The sequence below is a fragment of the Hyalella azteca genome, unplaced genomic scaffold, assembly GCF_000764305.2.
Source record: "Hyalella azteca isolate HAZT.00-mixed unplaced genomic scaffold, Hazt_2.0.2 contig6160, whole genome shotgun sequence".
NCBI classification, from domain to species: domain Eukaryota; kingdom Metazoa; phylum Arthropoda; class Malacostraca; order Amphipoda; family Hyalellidae; genus Hyalella; species Hyalella azteca.
In genome coordinates this window covers 329,782-349,151 of record NW_025936328.1, presented here as the reverse complement: position 1 = coordinate 349,151, position 19,370 = coordinate 329,782, and the positions used below count along the sequence as shown (strand labels likewise).

The following is a 19,370-nucleotide window of genomic DNA, read 5'->3' as shown; positions in this document are numbered from 1 at the left end:
AACTCGTGTCATTTGACCGGATCTTTTCATGATTGGCGATAGTTTGAAGTAGCTACTAGACTTCCACCGGGTTCGATAATGAGCTAGGCATTTCAAATCTGAACATATATTTTTCCATAGCTTTATCTAGTCTGTTCTTGAACGCGTTCATACTTGGAGCGCCAACGATGTCATAATAATAATAATAATAATAATAATAATAATAGCGGTTTCAGCGTTTATTAGGCCGTAGGCCTGTCGCCGATTCTTAACATCGCAGAACAGTCACAGCATTTTGCGGTCTCGAACTCGCAACTCGCTGCTACAATTCTGCTGTGCTCAACCGCCCGGCCTCCTTGCCGATTCTGACCAGAAACTGTCGCACAGAGCTGGGATCGAACCCGCGCCTCTCTGCGCCAATATCTTGGTACTCTGAACTGTAACCACTGGGCCACCCTGCCTCTAAGGGTGGGGAGGCTGTTCCACATGTCGGTGATTCGAAGCGAGAAGAAATTTTGTCGCGTGGAGAAGTTGCAGCGCAATTTTTTTAGCTCATAGCCGTGGCCCCTGGTGTTGGTTCTTGTTTCAAATTCTAGTAACCCTTCAGGGACCTTGTATAGACCATGAGTATACTTGTATACTTCAATGAGGTCCCCACGCAGACGTCGATAACTTGGCAACAAACAACTGCTTCATCGTTTCTGCATCTAGGAACTCGTATGAGCGTCTGATTAGTCCAAGAAGTTTGTTGGATGTGTTAGCTTGCGTTTCAACATGTTATTCACAGTTATTACTTGGTTAACTGAGCTTATCATCATTTAAAGTCTAATTAAAAGTTATATCATATAGCGCAAACCTAAGTGGACACTTCCTTACTCTAAAATCGCACAAAATCCCATCAATTCAGTCCAGGAAATAGTCGCATGGCTATTTTCCGGATAGATTCAGTAAAATATTTCTCAAATTAAGTCCTTATCACTGTCACATAGTTACAATTGTTTGCACAGGAACTCAGTTTAACATTTCCTCGTAAAGGTCAAGGGAACTTTCGAGACGAGTTTCTAATTTCCACACACGAGTCGTGATGCAATCTTCCTCGAGGGAATTCTGAGGGTTAATCAAACAAATAAAATAATCTCTACAGTTGTAGGAGACTTAAATCTGTAAATAATCTCAGATCGCAGAACAAATTAAAGTTTAATACACAAGTAACAAGTAAAATCTGGTACTCCATCATATACACAAAAGCATCTAATCTCTAAATGGCGCAGCCCAGAAACAAGAAATGAAATGCTCCAGCAACAATCAAGACACCTGGAATTGTTCTGATAACTAGCTCCGGGCTACCAATAACTGAGGGAAATGTATAAGCGTAGACGGCTGTAATAAGAAGCCACACAATAAAGTGCATTCCAGATTCATTAGTTGAATTTAATGATAATATATAATTTTAAGTAAAGAAGTAATATCAGCCCAAATTGATGACAAGTCAATAATTATCTAAAATTCTGATAATAAATTTATAAATCACAAATCAGGAACTTTTTGGAGTAGTTCAAGTTAACTTGCAAATAATAGAGTAAAAATTAGTTGCAAAACCACTACTTCAGGAAGCGAATTGCACCTCAAATTAAAAACAAAACAAAATTTGAAAAGCTCAATAAATTTCATTTAGGGAACGACTAAAAAGGCTGAGCGAAATTAGAAAATAATTGTAACAGGAAATTTATTACCCTGAAATATGATTGATTCTTATCATTTTCTAGATAAAAAAACGGAAAGACAGAATTAAGCGAAAGACCGATCAGAAGCAGAGACAAGGAGATCACAAACAATGAGAGAAGCAGACATGGAGAGCACAAACAATGACAGAAACAGAGAGAAGGAGAACACAAACAATGACCGAAGCAGAGACATGGAGAACACAAACAATGACAGAAGCAGAGACATGGAGAACACAAACAATGACAGAAGCAGAGACATGGAGAACACAAACAATGACAGAAGCAGAGACATGGAGAATACAAACAATGACAGAAGCAGAGACATGAAGAACACAATGAGAAAAAATAATTTCTCAATGAAATATTCTAATAATAACTAAAATAAAGAACCATACACGCGGTAACTCCACAACTCTCCGTAAAGTCTCGCGAAGAGAAGTGTACAATGCCTTGTTCATAATGAAGTGCGTAAAAACAATACGTTCAAAACAGCAGGACTTCATTTCCACGCATATTTTATGAGATTCAACATGAATATAGTAAACAAAATACACACTGTGCTTATATGCTCACCTCATCCACAGAGAAAAAGTTTTGTACAAGGTGTGCCGGCTAACTATGATCAGCAAATTATAGGTAACCATAAACTACAGCGAGAATAAGAGAAAGACTAGAAGGTCATTGCAATCCATAACCGCTAGCACTATCACGATGGCTATTGATTATCACGTATTTCTCCGACTAAGGTAACTTAATTTTACTCAACATCCACGATTTATTGTAATTTATGACAGTTTAAACACCGTGCAGGTCCCAAAACATATGTTAATTGCCGTCGCTCTGTAGAACAGAAGAAGCATTTAAAGAATTTAGTTAAACCGTTCGTGGCAGAAAACAATCTTTTTAACATTGATGATAGAACGGTTATTCAACTCAATGCAAATGAATTCCAAACATCTAGTCATTAAAGGAACGAAGGTGGAACGCGAAAATTATGAACAATGTAGGCGGAGAAAATTCTTTTTGAAATCGAAAAGACATGTTAAATGGTGCATATTCACCTTGTGATAGACGCTGGACAATAATGGAATTTATTACACTAAAGAAAAATGCCCAAAAACTCTAGCGGTTTAGCTCAGCACAGCATAATGATGGCGTAACTCAAACATTGTTTTGCGAAATCTATAACTCTAGTATCTAACATTAACATTCAACAGGATAGATTTTAACTAAATAATATAAATTTTTCTGCTATTTCCACTTTCAAATAATAACTTTCCGATATGGCAAGGAAAACGATATCTGCATTACAGAGTCACTCAGAGCTTACCAGTCTAGATATTGTATAGGTATATTATGATACAGAATTGTCTATGATCTTAGATCATTTACAACAAACAGTGTGAGCATATTAAACAAGAGTGGATATTTGTTCTTAAAATTAAGTTGATATAGTTCCGTTTTAGCAACAGAACGGAATACACGCAAAAATAATCTAAAGAAGTGCTCTTCGCGAATTCGTATGATATAAAGAAGAAACAATTGCCCATGATCTACAATTAAGGTTAACAAGAAGCTTTCTCGCTCAACTCCATGAAATTGCATGAAGAAAAATGATCGTATTTAGTAGTGAACAGACATCACACCAAGACATCGTATCCGAAGTCTGAGCCGGAGCGAAGACAGGCGTGATAGCGTACGAGTAACTGCCCCAACAACGACACCAAGAACATTATATTTTTGCGTTCAAAAATTCATACCACGAGCAGGGCAATACATTCAAAGAATCAATACCATAAGCTCAAGTGCACATCTCGCAAGACTCTATGCATCATATGGAAATAAATTCCCAGAAATGGTTAAGATTGTCCTGTAGTTCAAGAATTTAAATAGAGTCAATTTCTACACAAGCAACACTAACAGGTTTAGGGCAGGAAGAAGTATCTATGTTGAACTAGAGAGGCGGCGTCAGTTTAAAGCTACAATGACTGAGCTGACTTAGACAGACATCACCCAAGTGGAGAAGAGTGTATTCAAACAATATTTCCTGCGTCGTCAATATAATATAAATGTCTTCAGTCAAAAATAAGAATTACAGTGAAAGTCAAGGAGCTTAAAACAAATAAATTTGAAAGGAAAATAAAGACTAAGTAATAAATAGTGTAATTTGAAATTAATTATAAATTTCAATAAGAAGAAGCAGCTAGCTTTCAACGTAGAAATAGATTATTATAAGGCAAATTGGAAACGTAATATGAATAATAAATTTTCCCTTCAAGGACGAAAGACAAATTGCAAATGATGAGCTAGACTGCCCGGTAAGCAAATTTGCAATAGCCACATGACAAGGCCAATTGCCGGGTCGCAGGCACATTAATTTGTGAAGGCAGATGTGCCGCTCTCAGGCCTCAAGGTTGATGATGTAATCCTTGAGTCGCGGGGGCAGCGGCAGTTTAGGAACCAGAGGCGCCGCTCTCAGGCCTCAAGGTTGATGATGTAATCCTTGAGTCGCGGAGGCAGCGGCAGTTTAGGAACCAGAGGCGCCGCTCTTCTGCCCAGGGAGTTGTAGATCACCACGCGGCAGATCTGCTTCAGGGATCGTGGCTTCGTGTACAGCTCCCTAAACATAAAATATTATCATAGCATCAAAATCAACCTTCCTCGTTAGCACACAGGACACATATCCCTTAATTATTAATCTGAGAACAATATTAGTTTTTTAATAAATCAATAATGTATACGAACAACTGCTCCCTGGCAAAATAAATAAATGCAAACATCAACATCAATGAATTAATACAAGTGACATGCATGTTCAGAAAAGTCTTGCAATAAATTAAAACATTGGAATTGACAGCTTTTACAAGGGGCACTGTTAATTAACCCGCTGTCAACTTACGTTTAACTCGATTGACTAGGTCATGAGATGCAAAAATCAATGTAGACGATTAGTGCATCTGTAAACATAAGGTTGATATTGCTACTGCATCGTTAGAGGGAACAATTGATCAAGGAAACTTATAAGACTCACCCCAATATATTAGCGAGAGGTTGTTTCATTGGCAGCAAGGTAGTTTGTCTATGAAGTATTTTAAGACACTGGTAGAGAGGTACGTGGTTCATGCTGTAGTAGTACAGGTACAGCAAACGAGCAAACCTTTGCTCGGCGTCTTTCAATAATTCTTCTTTGCGAACTAGCAACTGGACGTAGTAGTAAAGCACCTGAACAAAAAATAGTTATTGATTTCATTAAAGAACAAAATATTGACTTATGACTAGTTGTTAAGACATTTATGAAGTTCTGAACCGGCGAGATCAGAGTGTAATCACCTGCATCATCTCTTCAATTACCAATGAAATATTTAAGAACTGTTACCTCACTCGTAAATCTTCCACCGAACACATTTTTCCAACATTAGAGGCATAGTATCTTAGTATGTGTTTCGGACGTAGCACTGCGAGCGCTGCCTCTGACAAATACAGTGGCACTGACCTGGCTAGAGGAACACAGACGACTGTGAGTGACAAATGATGGGTTCAGTAGAGCTGAGTGGCACTGACCTGATTAGCACTGCGCTTGAGGAACACAGACGACTGTGAGTGGCAGATAATGGGTTCAGTAGAGCTGAGTGGCACTGACCTGATTAGCACTGCGCTTGAGGAACACAGACGACTGTGAGTGGCAGATGATGGGTTCAGTTGAGCTGATGCAAATGTTGGGGTTAGCGCCGTACTGCAGTAGCGTGGCTGTCAGCTCGTGCACGTATACAAGGTCAGTGGGAGACCGCGCGTTCTGGACCATGTCCATGAGGGCTAACAGGATATGCTGGCTCCGTTCACTGAATCTGTACGCATAACGTATATTTATGACAAAACTTGTTAATCGTTACAAGAAAGAAGAGCAATAATGCTTCATGAATTAAATTTTTCAACTTGAAACAGACCAAGCCTGGCGGATTTGTTTCGAGGAGCAAACTGTTAGCCCATTTCCCTGCAAATGATCACAAATGGTAACTCAAATTAGCGCCTCAGCAAGCGCTAAAATGGCACACAAACGGCTGAACTTAGCTAATAGTTCTAAGCTAAGATTCCTTAGCTAATCACCAATCCCTTCTCCTCAGTCGTGTCTTACATAAAATTGTCATTCACCAGCGGTTTAATCGTTAAAACCGAAATTGAAGTAGAAAAGCAGACACTTGTAATTGAATATATTTACGCAATTTCGGCTAGTAATATCAGTAACTTGATTATGATTACATATATTGCAACATTTAGTTAAGATTCGCAGTTTGATTGTAAATAATATATAATTTTCAAAATATGGTCTCTAGGTAAAATAAATGCATTAATTGCAACTTGCAACTTGAATGCCCAGAGCTGCAAAAAATGTCATGTGAGATTATACCTCTCAACTACATATTACTTCTTGTTACAACGTGAAAATTATTTCTACGCAATACTACATTATTTCTACGCAATACCGGTACTACATTATTTCTACGCAATACCGGTACTACATTATTTTTACGCAATACTAATTTTACATTTTCTATAGCAAAAATGATTTCTACCCACACGAGAGGCAATAAGGAAGTAAGCAAATCTCACCGAACGTTGGGATCCAGGCCGTGCTGCAGCATAATCACCAGCAGCTGCTGGATGAAAGAGAACGCCCCCGCCTTCATATCCTCTCTGCTGAGCGCGATGTTCTCACTCGCCGTGAACATGAGCACGTGCAGCGGCGTCAGGTTAGAGCGAGAACTACAGTTCGGGTTCGCACCGTTCTTGCACAAAATCCGAACGCAATTCAAATAGAAGATCTGGAACATAGAATTGTAAGATTTTTCAGAGAACCGTGAAAGTATGAAGGAAAGATCAGAATGATCTTTTTTTCGGATAAAACTATTAAAAATTATCAACTGGAAGTATGAAATTAACAATTAGATTTGAGTCATACAGAAGTTATGAATAAAATGAACTGAGTGATTAGTATGCCACAGGTCGCGAATAAAAATGAGTTCATTAATGACGCGAATAATACAATGAAAGCTCTCAACAAGATAGACACATAACACACACGCTCACCACGACAGAAATCCTCACCGGATGACGGAAATAATCCGTCAGGAAAAAATTTTTCAAATTCTCGACAGTGGCGAACCAAGTCTGGTAGTTCAACATTTGTCAACACAGAGACATTAGATGTTAATGCATACATATCAACGTACTATGCTCTTCCCCGTAGCACGTTCAAAAACTAATGACAAGATGAAATGGAAGAAACTCCTCTTAAGCCATAATAATCGCTATAAGTGGTCCTAAGAAATTGTGTTCGGGACGGGACAGAAAGCTTTGATGGCGATGCATGAGGTGAGAGTCCCTTCAAACGTCACTCACAGGTATCACTGGCATTTGGTGGACCTATGGAGCTGTCAACAGCGTTATGCAGTCTTCAGATGACGGAATGTTGCATGTGAATAAATTTTGTTGGTCTTCAGTCATAACACTGAGTAATGTTCGAGTTGAAAGTAGTTGCTTGTGACGGGCTAGAAGCTGAGAGGCGCTCGGAGGAGATAGAGCCGTTGTATGTGCTCTTTGTGCATAGACTAATGATGGATGTTATTCGTGATGCTCGGATACAGATCCTCGTAACTGCGTTGTGGATTGGGTACAGCATGTCTAGAGTTGGATGACTTGCGTATTGGTTAAAGGTAGTTATGCAGCCTGTCTTAGCTCTGAGTACTCTCAGTAATAACGGCACTGAATTAATCGGTCAGGTCTCCCATGACCGAAGCAGTACTCACAAAGAGAAGCTAAAACGGACATCGATGCCACTGGATCTGTCAGTCCCATGTTGAGACGAGGAATTTAACAGCGTGGATTGTTAGTACAATTACAGAATTACACTGTTTACGAACAATAAGGTAGTTCAAGGAGCTGTTGCGTTTTCCAGTTATTTTACTAATCTGTCCCCTGACTATGCTCTCCATTATCTTCCTACAAATGAAAGGTTCTGCCACAATTGCACCGTTCACCTTCACCCTTGACTGGCTGTTACCAAGTCTCTCTTCTTTTTTGTAGACTCGTCGCCATCTTGCGAACCATCCATCCTTTGGTAGGGTTGGTGTTAAGAGTTTTTATGTAACGCTGCTTCTTCCTGGCTATGTCGTTAATATTCTGGGCCATGGATGATCTGGGCCATATTTCTTGAGCCAATGCAATTTTGTCTGCCGTAATGCAGGAGCGCTAGCACAAGCACAAAGCCAGTTTCCTATCCAAGTTGGCGCATGGGCAGTCATCATCCCATCAAAAGCATCAGTGATGGATAGTTCTATCTTATGGCCACGGGCTCGCTATGCTCGCAGCCCATCTGAGGGCGCTTGCAAACGTTTCATCTCGTCTCGTAGTTCCTTCATGCCAGTAATACTCTCTCAAGTCTGCCAGTCAGTCATTTTAATATATATTGTGCTGTGTGGTTCGTGTAGCAGCATCACTGTCTTTTTTATCGGGAAGAAATCGCAACCATCGTCCATCAGCACCCACCGAAGAGCAAAGGCCAAGGTCAATGGCTGATTAGTGCCCGACTATGTGTACCTACATGTCATCGCCTGTAGTTACAATGAATAAGTCGGAATTTATCAGCAATTGTTTCGTGCTTCGACTGCTTTGGTCATTCGCATATTATTACTCATAGGCGCGTGTTGAAATCACCGACCATCAGGAAGGGCCGCAGAATTTGTATTTTGTACCGATACCAATCTCATTCTAACTACAACAAACAGAAGGCCATTTGGTACAAGATCATTCACGGAAACTTCCTGTTTTGTATTTCGCGCCAAGCAGCCAAATAATGTAGGAAAAGGGCGGAAAGCATTTCATATGAAGGGCAAGGTCATGAAGTTTTGCGTGTCGCCGAGTCAATTGCCACTATGCATTGGACAAGTGAGCAGCGTGCGTTTGCTGTCGAGGCGTACTTTTCTAATGGCCGTTCCATTATCGCTACTCAACGAGCATTCGGTACTCGGTTCCGTATTCGTCCTTCAGGACGGGTTCCTGATCGGAAATCGGAGAAAATAAGGAAATTTCCGTGAATCACGATGTACATAGATGTTCCAGATAGCGTATATGGTACAGACAGTAGTTGAATTTCTCAGTTGTCCAAGAATGGAGTACACCAACCTTCATGGTGTGCGTGAAGTGATGCAAGGGGTCCTTGTTGATGAGCGGCACCAGGCACACCATCAGCGGCACTGAACCGTCGCGGCCCACAAGGTTGGGGTTGCCTCCATTCGCAAGCAGCATGTCGAGCAGCTCGTACCTGCGGGAACAAAAACATTTCAATATCGCTAATTTCACGAAGTTAGGGAATTAACACTATTTACTTCTACATGTAGATGGAAAAAAAACTGTCAGAATTTTTCTAAGTCATCAATGAGTAGGAACCAAAATATAATCTGAGAAGTCAGATTATATTTTGGTAGTAATATTTATATTATATTTTAGTAATAGTAAGCCACACGAGATGTCGGCAAATACGTATAGAAGGATCCGGTTTGATCAAACCTCAGCCTAGCCTTTATGGAAACTAAAGGCCGCCATCAAGAGCATCACATTAACTTGGTGCTTCACAGTTGCGGTAGCAAACCTACGTAGCCTGAATTTATCGGCCTAGGACATCTCATCTTCCTCGGATTCACATGAAGTACTGTAAGTATGGACACTAAACAGTCACTTCACCTATCTCCTTGCCATCCATCCATGTATTCAAAGTACCCAGCAGGCAAACATTCATCACATATTGCCTACACTGTGAACTACGTACTGATAACAAAATGTATGTGTCTACGAACGGCCGCCGGCACATTCAAACTATGGTCGCAATCACATGGTTACATAGAGTTTTTGTTGTTAAGATTTACGATGTAATTCAAAATGGAAAGAACTTTCAGTATGCCAAACGAATTGTTAGTTAGCCTAAACTTTGTGCGTGTCTCGTCGTATGGCTTAAGAAATGGTTGCTATACGCACATTCAAGTTGTTGACAAAGTAACCGTTTCTCATTCACAAAGAAGAAGTTGCCAAGGTTTGACGAGATTTTTATCAATGCAAACAATTTTTAGTGCAGTAGTCCCGAGCAAACATTAGAGCTCATATAAGGTCACTAAACTGTTGCCGCAGAGATCTAGTTTTGCCTGCTAACCTGAACTCCCAGTCTTTGACATGTCTGAGGACGCTGGCGAGGGCAGAGTTGCCGGGCTGATTAATGCTGGCGCGGGCGCCGTGCTGCAGCAGATACCGCACGATGTGCAGCAGCTCCCACTTGTTCCAGGGCGGCGGGTCCTGGTTGTATCCATAACGGCCCTCTTCCAATGCATATCTGATAAGTATAATATCAATTTCAGTATCCAATATTCAATATTAATATTAAATTTTCACAAAAGTAAACCACTTTCTCATAGTACTTTAAACGTGATCTACTTTTGACTTTGATCCTCGAAAAAGCAAGGGATGGTAAAGCCATTGAAACGTACCTATAAGTAAACGTGACAAGTAAGAGTAAGACATTAGAAAGAATTGAATAGAGCAGTAGTCAGGAAGTATTACTTATATCATCGCGATATTGGAGCCGCACAAACTCGTTCCTAACCAAAGCTGTTTTTTTTTCTCTAGAAAATTTAAATTAAGTCAAGTTAAGTGGCAGCTCAAATTAAGGAGGAGTTAAGTTAAGGAGGAGTTAAGTTAAGTCAAGTCAAGTTAAGGTCGGCGAAACTCGAGTTACGCATCGCAGTGATTCAAGAAAAAAAAATTAAAAATTTTGTCAATTGGAAAGCTAGAAAACACATGTTACAATTAAATTCTATTATCATTAACAAGAAGCAAAAGTATTTTTAAGAAGTTATTTACATTTTTACTTATTGCATCGTGGCTACATTCAACTTCAAGACAAATAATGAAAGCAGTATATACCTGACAAAGAGTGCGTGTAGAGGCGTGTTGCCCAGGGAGTCAGGAGTGTTGATGTGTTCCTTGAGGCCGTGTTGCAACAATAACTTCACCGTCTCCAGCGTGTCATCGGCACTCTTCTTGCCCAGGAGAAAAACAACGTGAAGTACCTAGGAAAAATTATAACTCAGTACTCACTGCAGTGAGCGACAGAGAGCGCATTTTCTCGTCGACGAAAATGTGAAGTCACGGACGGACGGACATGACGAACACAATAGCATCTTTTTTTCATAAATGAGAAAATGCGCTAAAAATATAACTCAGTACTCACTGCAGTGAGTGACAGAGAGCGCATTTTCTCGTCGACGAAAACGCGAAGTCACGGACGGACAGACAGACGGACGGACGGACGGACATGACGAGCACAATAGTGCATTTTTCCATAAATGAAAAAATCGCTAAAATGGAAATAATGTAGTTATCTAGAGCTCACAGTCATCTGCTGCGTGGAGGTTCTGACGGAGGTATCAGCCCCCATGCTTATGAGGAGCTCGAGGAACTTGATGTGGTGCAGCGCTGCCTGGTGGATGGGGTAGTTCTCGTCACAACACTGGTTGATCTCATCTGGCCTGGTATAAATAGGATTGTCATGTAAGTCTGGGTGTCTAATGTAAGTCTGGGTGTTTAATGTACCTACTCAGGAGACATCAACTATGTCTCCTGAATACATTCTATGTGACAAAAGAAACAAGTATCACTGATAAATATAAAAATATTATTATCATATGTGCATATGCAACGCACGCCTGGGATGACTATGCTAGTATGAGTATCAAACGCTTACGCAGGACACCTAATTTCAATATATATGTCTTCATCTTAGGCAACACCTACCTATATTCAAAATAATAGACACAAGGACAAAAGTTTACTAGCTCGATGGAGTATGAAGGGTCAAGACGCCTATCCCAATTTCAATACAAAAGCGTCATATATCGTATCGTATCGTCATATATCATATATTTTGTTGGGCTATCCCAACAAAATATTCATTTAAGTATCCCAATTTCAACACAAATTTAAAGTCAGATTCCAGAATCTCTGTGGTTGGTTTAAACGCCCTAGTCACAGCCTCAATGTAATTTTATGAGCAAAGACACGCGTCAGAAGACTTCCCTCAGAGATTCTCAATCAACACAATAAAAAGACCATACAATGCCGATCCTGGATGAAGCGCAAATACAATTTAAACGTATTCTTGATTATCAACTTTTTTATATTTTGTATTAAATTCCATTTAAACAAATTTATGCAAGAAACCGTGCGCAATCAAAGAAAAAAAAATGTAAGATTAAAGTTTATTGAAGGAACAACACCAGTTGTGCTGTCAGAAAAAAATGTATTCGTTTGAGCAGTCAACTGTTACCGACCTACAAAGCAGATTTCGGTCAGAAGTAAACATGCCTGTCTTAATACTAAAAGTTAGGACTATACATTGAGATAAAGATTGCATCTTATAAAAATGCCTGTCTTAATACTAAAAAATAGGACTATACATTGAGATAAAGATTGCATCTTATAAAAATGCCGGTCTTAATACTAAAAAATAGGACTGTATATTGATATAAAGATTACATCTCAGCCATGAACTGCACAATGACCTGCCATGAGCAGCACTGACCGCTCGGCAGTGAGATGCCTGACGCAGTTCCAGGCGCCGCGCTCGCAGGCGAGGTGCAGCAGCGGCGTCTTCTGGTGCCACGGCAGCCAGCGCTCGTCGTTCTGCTGCGTCAGCAAGCTAAGGATGTTCACCTACAAAGAAGTGAACAGGTTCAGCTTCTGAAAACTGCTGAAAATATGTTCATTGTTCAACGTTCGAAATAGTTATTTTGTCAATAATTTTAAGAATTAAAACGGGAAATGATCTCAGTATTTTTAATTATTTTCATGATGAGAAAGTAATAATCATACCTGGTCACCATCAATGGCATAATATATAGCGTTTTTAAACTTGTCACTGGACCGGTCACATTGTGGAGCCACGTCTGGAGCGCCTGTAGAACAAATTTGGTCATGTTATTAGTTATACCTGTTATGTATCCCTATTGTATACTGTATTATATTGTACAGGTAATTTGGAATCGTATTTTCTGTCCAAATTGATCCCAGAATTAATCTTAAAGTTTAAAATAAAATACCCTATTAAATTTTCATCGTTTTTTTTTTTGCATTTATAGTAATCAACAACTTGTACAGGATTTAATTAGTGTCCAAGGCGTTTCACGTATAGGACTGTGTTGCCGAGGCAGTTAACAAAACGAACGTGGTTTTCTCCTTTATTGTTCTTGTAAGAGCAGTGATTAAAACCCAAAGGCAATACAACGAGTAGAGAAAATGAAACATAAACGTTAATTGGCGACGCCCTATGCTGTGCTGGTGGCTGCAGCTCATATGGCCTGTATCCTCCGCCCCACAAAATGTTGCCACAAAAAAAAACTATTTGGCTCCCGTCTGACCATGTCATTAAAATCGTTTTACTAGCGAATACGTGACAATTAGTGTTAATAATATGATAATAATATTTTCGTAATATTTATGGACGATAAAGATATAAAATATACAGTACATGAACATGAATAACGAAGAATGTAAATATGTAGTTGACCATTTAAATTAAAAGCTACAAGACTTTCTGCATTTTTGCCTCCCCATTTCTTTACTTGAACACTGGCCGAGAAGTGAATAATCAAACCAGGAAACTCCATGAACTATATCGAGCTTCTTGTATAGAACGATCGAACAAACCATAAAGCAATCCCAATGTACATGACTTCCCACCAGCTTCTTGTACGAGTATAGAACAAACGAACAAACGAGCGATGATGCAAGCTCACTGTACTATACTAGACATCACATGAAGCTTCTCGTATCAAACAGACGAATGATAGGAGCCACAGCTCACTGTACTCACTATACTTGACATCACATGAAGCTTCTTGTATCAACCGGACAAAAGATAATAGCCATAGCTCACTGTACTCACTATACTTGACATCACATGAAGCTTCTTGTATCAACCGGACAAAAGATAGGAGCCACAGCTCACTGTACTCACTATATTTGGCGCGCTGTTCACAGTTCTGATTGTGAGGTCCTGGCCAGCACATGCGAGCCTCGACGTCCGTACGAGCTCCAGCTCTCAGCAGCACCTCGACGCTCTCCTCAAACCTGCAGCAATGGGGCACTTTGATTACCAAAAAAGAAAACAAAAATAATGCAGAATTTACTTTACTTGTTAAAACACAAGTTTTCCTCAAGACTACCGTATTTATTTAATAACATTGGAAAAGCTCATTCTTCCCAGTTCTTGCATTTAGTTCAACATAATATTGCAGTCGGTATACTGAACTCACGTGAGTATCAATAACATCAGTAAAATGCAATAGTTTCTACTGAACCTATTACATTAATTACAAAAGAATGCTGCAAAAAAAGTCCAATTTACCAAGACCACTGACAGGCAAATTATGCTGCTAATAAAGAAAGTTAGACAGGCCTTGAATAAAACTTTATTGCAGGCATCCTTCATATGTCAAGGCAACAACAGATATACTTCAATTGTGTCTAATTATATAAAGCAATGTGCCAAGTGCACGTAGCATACTTGGATATGCTTTACCCCATATGTGCCGTAAAGCATATCAAAGTCTTTACAAAAATAAAACATATCATTAAAACTTTCAGAAAAATATGAATATTAATTTTCTGTAAATATAAACACAGACCCTCTGAGACAGGCGATGTGCAGAGGGAGAGAGCAGACCCCTCTGTTGACATCCACATTACGGGTGAGTACCCAGCGCACCATCTCCACATTGTTAATGCCAACCACCTTCTGCAGGAGGTTGTAGCCTTCCTCGTTGTAAACGTAGAGAACATTTTCATTCTGAAAATATAGCACATGGCAGCATGCAGTCGATTGCTCAAGCAAATTTGTCCCTATAGCTAAATTTAATATATCTCATTGATTGATTCCTAAGACTTATTACTTTACTTGCACATTAGCAGCAGATGATTTAAAGAAATTAAACCCAAATGTCAATGAATTTGTAAGGATCAAGCCATTTCTAGCTAACCCTAGAGTAATATTTGCATCTGCAGTCATAGTCTGTGTTCATTAGCCGGCCATCAGCCACGCTTGCTCTGGCCGCCAGCGCCATAGGTTAGTAACTGAAAGTGTTGTCTTGATGGGAAATCTCTTCACTTGTCTTGCCTGTGATTATTATGTTCTGTACCTTTGAAACATTTAAGGGGCCATGCTGATCTCTCTTGTGTCCATTCCAGTTCCGGTTGGGGAGACTATCTACTATCTGACACATCAGTGACCCGAGTTAACAGCAAGACTATCACAGCCGTGTTACCAAGTAGGCCTATGGAACCACCATTCGTCTGTGCCTCTACCCGCCATCTGTGAACCAGTAGTGTGGGCTACTTCCAGTTGTCCGTAACTCTAGTGCCAGTCGTCCGTAACTCTAGTGCCAGTCGTCCGTAACTCTAGTGCCAGTCGTCCGTAACTCTACCTCCAGTCGTCCGTAGCTCTACCTCCAATTGTCTGTAACTCTAGTGTCAGTTGTCCGTAACTCTACCGTCAGTCTTCCATAACTGTACCGTCAGCCATCTGGGATTCTCCCGTTGGCTAACTGCACTCCTTCATCGGATCTTGCCTTGTTCCTAAGTCGAGTTGTCAATTCGTTTATATTTCATTAAAGTTATTATGTGATGCTTCCATTATTACACACTGGTTCGACTGATGCCGTTTAGCCTCATTGATACCCTTACAGAATTTTACAGATGTTATAAGATCAGCATTGTGATTAAATGTCAACAAAAATAAAGAGGAAATCAATAATTCAAATATCTACAGAAATGATAAAACAACTTGTAACCAGGGGCCTTAGAAGAGTGAAGAAAATTTGTTATTAATGGCGTCTGGAACCAAATGGTTAGGTCTGTGTAGCTGGGGATTGAGAAGGTAGTTAACTTCCTAAATAACATACCTAGCATAACTGGGCTGGTTGTTAACTTCTTAAATAACATAATAGAGATGCTTCTTAAGAAAATCCTCTTTTTGCATAGTATAAAAATCTCAAACAAAATTTTTCCATGTTAGAAGAGCAAGATTGTCATACCTTTGGTATTGTTGAAAGAAGCCCCTCAAGTCTTGCCACTGTCACTCTTGGGTTGGCCCTCAAGGCATCAAAAACTGTTCTGATGTTTTTCTTAGTGTTCTCTGACACAGCTCGGTGGTTGCTGGAGGTCAGCAGTGCTGTACTTGACTGGAAAAAGGATGAGAGCATCCCACCCATGATGACTCCTCGTCCCCATCCTGAAAATTCAACACTCTTTAGCTTACACTTCTCACAACACAGATCCAAATGTCATTTATGAGAAATAAACGTATTATCATGAAAAAATATGCATTAATTTTTTCACATGTTGCATTCAATTCTGAAAAATATTGAAAATTTGTACATTGAATAAACTAAAAACTAGCATAATATAGGGCAGGAATATAAAATACATGAACGGAAAATAAACTGGAACATGAAAAATACGGTAATAACAATTGTATATACAGTGGGGGGAAATAAATATTCGTACACTTGAAAAATCGTATTTTAATGTATGTAAGTACACAAACTTAACAGGAAAAGTGATTTAAATTATGTATAGAGACGCATAGTATTCAAAAACACTATCAAAAGAAATTAAATAACATGTTGCATTAATTTTTGTTGCATTGAGATTTAATTTCTATTGATGCTATTTTTGAATACAATGCGCCTCTATACATAATATAAATCACTTCTCCTGTTCAGTTTGTGTACTTACATACATTAAAATACGATTTTTCAAGTGTACGAATATTTATTTCCCCCCACTGTATGGTATATCAGACCATAATTTGCTACAAATTCGATAACATTGGTATGCACTGCTCAATCTACATACATAGAATACTTTGAACATGAATTTTCTACAAAGAAAAATAATAGAAAGCCACAGAAAATAAAGCAAAGTGAAATGAATTTTCAATCATGATTTTGTAATAACAGATAAAGTAACAAAAATCTTTTACTTTTTGAGAAATTGTAACTTGGAATCAGGAATCTCAAATGATGCAAAAAATGCAATACTGTATTAGTTATATTGATATTCATTTCTTGAACCTTTACAAAGGAAAGACCTATATGGTTTAGAATCAGACAGTACAAAATTTTGAAATTCAAAATACCAGTATACTTAATCATTGCCTAAATTAGCAATAAACAGGGGCACTTTAACATTGCATGCATATTGAGTTTTTACCCTCAGTTCAATCTTTCAAGCTGATAATGAATAAATTTTGAAAGAATTTTCATGATACCCAATAACTATTTTGTCAGCCTATTTCCTAACATTTGTACACAATCAATCCTTGGCTTAAGGAAAAGAAATTGAGCATTAAAAAATTGAATGCATACTTTTTGCAGAAGTTCTCAAATACACTAATATACACTAGCAAAATAAGTGAATAAATCTTGATGGAGATATTGGGACAATAACAGAACTCAACTCACTGTAGTATCTTCGGCAAACATATTTCTTCCGTTTGCAGTACTGAGATTCGCACAAGCATGATCCCATGCAGCTAATGATTAGCTCAGAGAGAACAAAGTTATGTCCTAATGGTCACTTTTGCAAATACTAAACTGAAACAAAATTAAAATCAAATTTTAAGATAAATCAAAATAGTAAAATATTACTTTACTTCTGAAATAACTGAAAATCAATGAAAAAAATCATATGCATTCTAATAAATTAAGGCTTTGAAGGAATGAATTAAGGCTTTGAACAAAAAAACTATTCAAGCATTCATGAATTAATAAAAAATTTGGTAAAGTATTCAAATTTCAATCACTTAACTTTACCAACTTAACAAAAACAAAACCAAAAGACAATGATTAAATTTAGGATTCAAAATGGTAACAGAAAGAGACAATATTTATTAACCAGCAACAATTGAGCTAAAATTTGCTTATGCTTTTAGAAACAATCAGAATAATTTTATGAAGTGTTGCATATGTTACTGTTTCAACTGCCATATGGAATGCAACATCTGGTAAACATGTCTGCCATAGAATGCAGATGCTACCAGTGCTTGCTGAACTGCTTGCAAGGTCACTGCAGTGACAACTGAACTTGAAGCCTCTCAAGTGTAACAAGATTACCTAGTTAGAACGCAGGACAATAGCACATAAATGGCATAAGAATGAGCACATATGAAACTATCACATTCAAACCAAGTTGGAAAATGAACAAATTCATCATCAATGGAGAAATGATAGCTTTTTTAATATCATATGCTTGCCTGGACTAGTCAAATTGATAATTATCATATAGTATCCTAAAGCATGTTTTGGGTCACTAAAAGTCAATGCTAAGGCTTACAACTTCAAATAGGTACAAGTAAACCAAGGTATTATTATTTGTAAATAATAATGTATACGAATGTAAAGAATAACCGAGTATCACTAAAAATAAGCATGAAGCTTGATATGTGCATGTTTTTTGCTGGACTACCTTATGTTAGTGACTTTACAGTATGCATGGTTCCAAAGCACAGAAATTTCTTCAAAAAAAAAGGCAGTAGTAATTGAGCAAGTAATGCAAGACATGCTTTGGAAAATGTCAGCTGAATTTTTGAATTCATATTTTAAACATCTTGCACCAATTGTGCATGTCATGGGGAACAATGTAAATGGGATTACCACATTCTGCATATTTAAGAGACTGGAGTACGAGTTGTTCACAGCCTAGATTGAAATTTTTATACTTACTACTGAAATCTTGTGGCTCAAAAGTGATAAATTTTCAATATACAGGGTGCGGCGCGGGAACTTACTTATTTGAATTGCGCGCCACGTGGCGGCCATTAGTCCTAGGAAGGTGGCGCCATGCGCAATATGGTGCGCGGGCTATGAAGTTTTTCGTCCACTCAGTTCAGTTGCGACCATGCAGTGGTCGAGAGAGGAGCGCGCGTGATCTCGTCTGACAAAATGTATTGAACAGCATGGAGGTCACCTACAAGATGTAATATTCAAGAATTAAACTTGTAAGTAAACCCAACGAAACTTTAAATGTAGCTCTTTGTAAAAAAGAAAGAATTAAAACGCTATCTTTAATACTTTTTACTTTGTGATTTTTTTAAAAGAGTAAGTTCCCACGCCGCACCCTGTATTTGGAATCTCGGGGCCTAATAATGTACCTACATTTGTTAACAATTAGATAAGAAGTTATTAATCTAATGGGAATACTGCAGTTACAAAAATGGTGGGAAAGCTTTAATTGCTACTCTACGTCTAAAGGTAGATATATTGCTTGCCATTTCACAACTTAATCCAAGAAATTCTTAGCACTTATGACATCAAAACTTACCAGTAGGCTAGTTAAGAAGTCAAGCTTGATCTTTTGAATTTAACTTTCCAGGGAAAGCTTTCACTTCAAAATTTGAATGAATTAATTTTGTCCAAAATAAATGAAAATTAACCTTTGTATACAAGTTTCTATCATAGTTGGAATATTATATAAAGATAATAATAATCATTATAAATTATGTTCATTATCAGTTAGGTTTAAAATCTTTAATTGATAGTAAGAGCTCAGAGCTGACTTAAAAAACTA

General features: G+C 38.4%; 1 protein-coding gene across 2 annotated transcripts; it reads right to left on the bottom strand.

Annotated features, from left to right (window-relative positions):
- Positions 1-2,038: 2,038 nt before the first annotated feature.
- On the bottom strand, positions 2,039-19,370 carry LOC108670189 (serine/threonine-protein phosphatase 6 regulatory ankyrin repeat subunit C). 2 transcript variants are annotated; one of them, XM_018157656.2, is made up of 15 exons: positions 17,267-17,419; positions 15,836-16,032; positions 14,432-14,592; positions 13,762-13,874; positions 12,618-12,700; positions 12,328-12,458; positions 11,140-11,275; positions 10,671-10,816; positions 9,904-10,080; positions 8,883-9,021; positions 6,312-6,523; positions 5,344-5,548; positions 4,735-4,925; positions 4,239-4,323; positions 2,039-4,164 (listed from the first exon to the last, which is right to left on the bottom strand). In XM_018157656.2, the coding sequence occupies exons 1-15, from the start codon at positions 17,331-17,333 to the stop codon at positions 4,105-4,107; spliced, it is 2,103 nt and encodes a 700-aa protein (XP_018013145.1). In that variant the 5' UTR covers positions 17,334-17,419; the 3' UTR covers positions 2,039-4,104. The 2 variants fall into 2 exon arrangements, with proteins under 2 accessions (XP_018013145.1, XP_018013146.1); XM_018157657.2 differs by lacking the exons at positions 2,039-4,164; positions 17,267-17,419 and adding an exon at positions 19,125-19,370 and having other exon boundaries at positions 4,171-4,323.

Excerpts from the sequence above, each read along its gene's own strand:
- LOC108670189 (XM_018157656.2), bottom strand. The coding sequence starts at position 17,333 with ATGGGATCATGCTTGTGCGAATCTCAGTACTGCAAACGGAAGAAATAT. Across the intron at positions 16,033-17,266 it reads TGTTTGCCGAAGATACTACA|GATGGGGACGAGGAGTCATC; the intron begins GTGAGTTGAGTT and ends TTGAATTTTCAG. Across the intron at positions 10,817-11,139 it reads CCTCCACGCAGCAGATGACT|GTACTTCACGTTGTTTTTCT; the intron begins GTGAGCTCTAGA and ends AATTTTTCCTAG.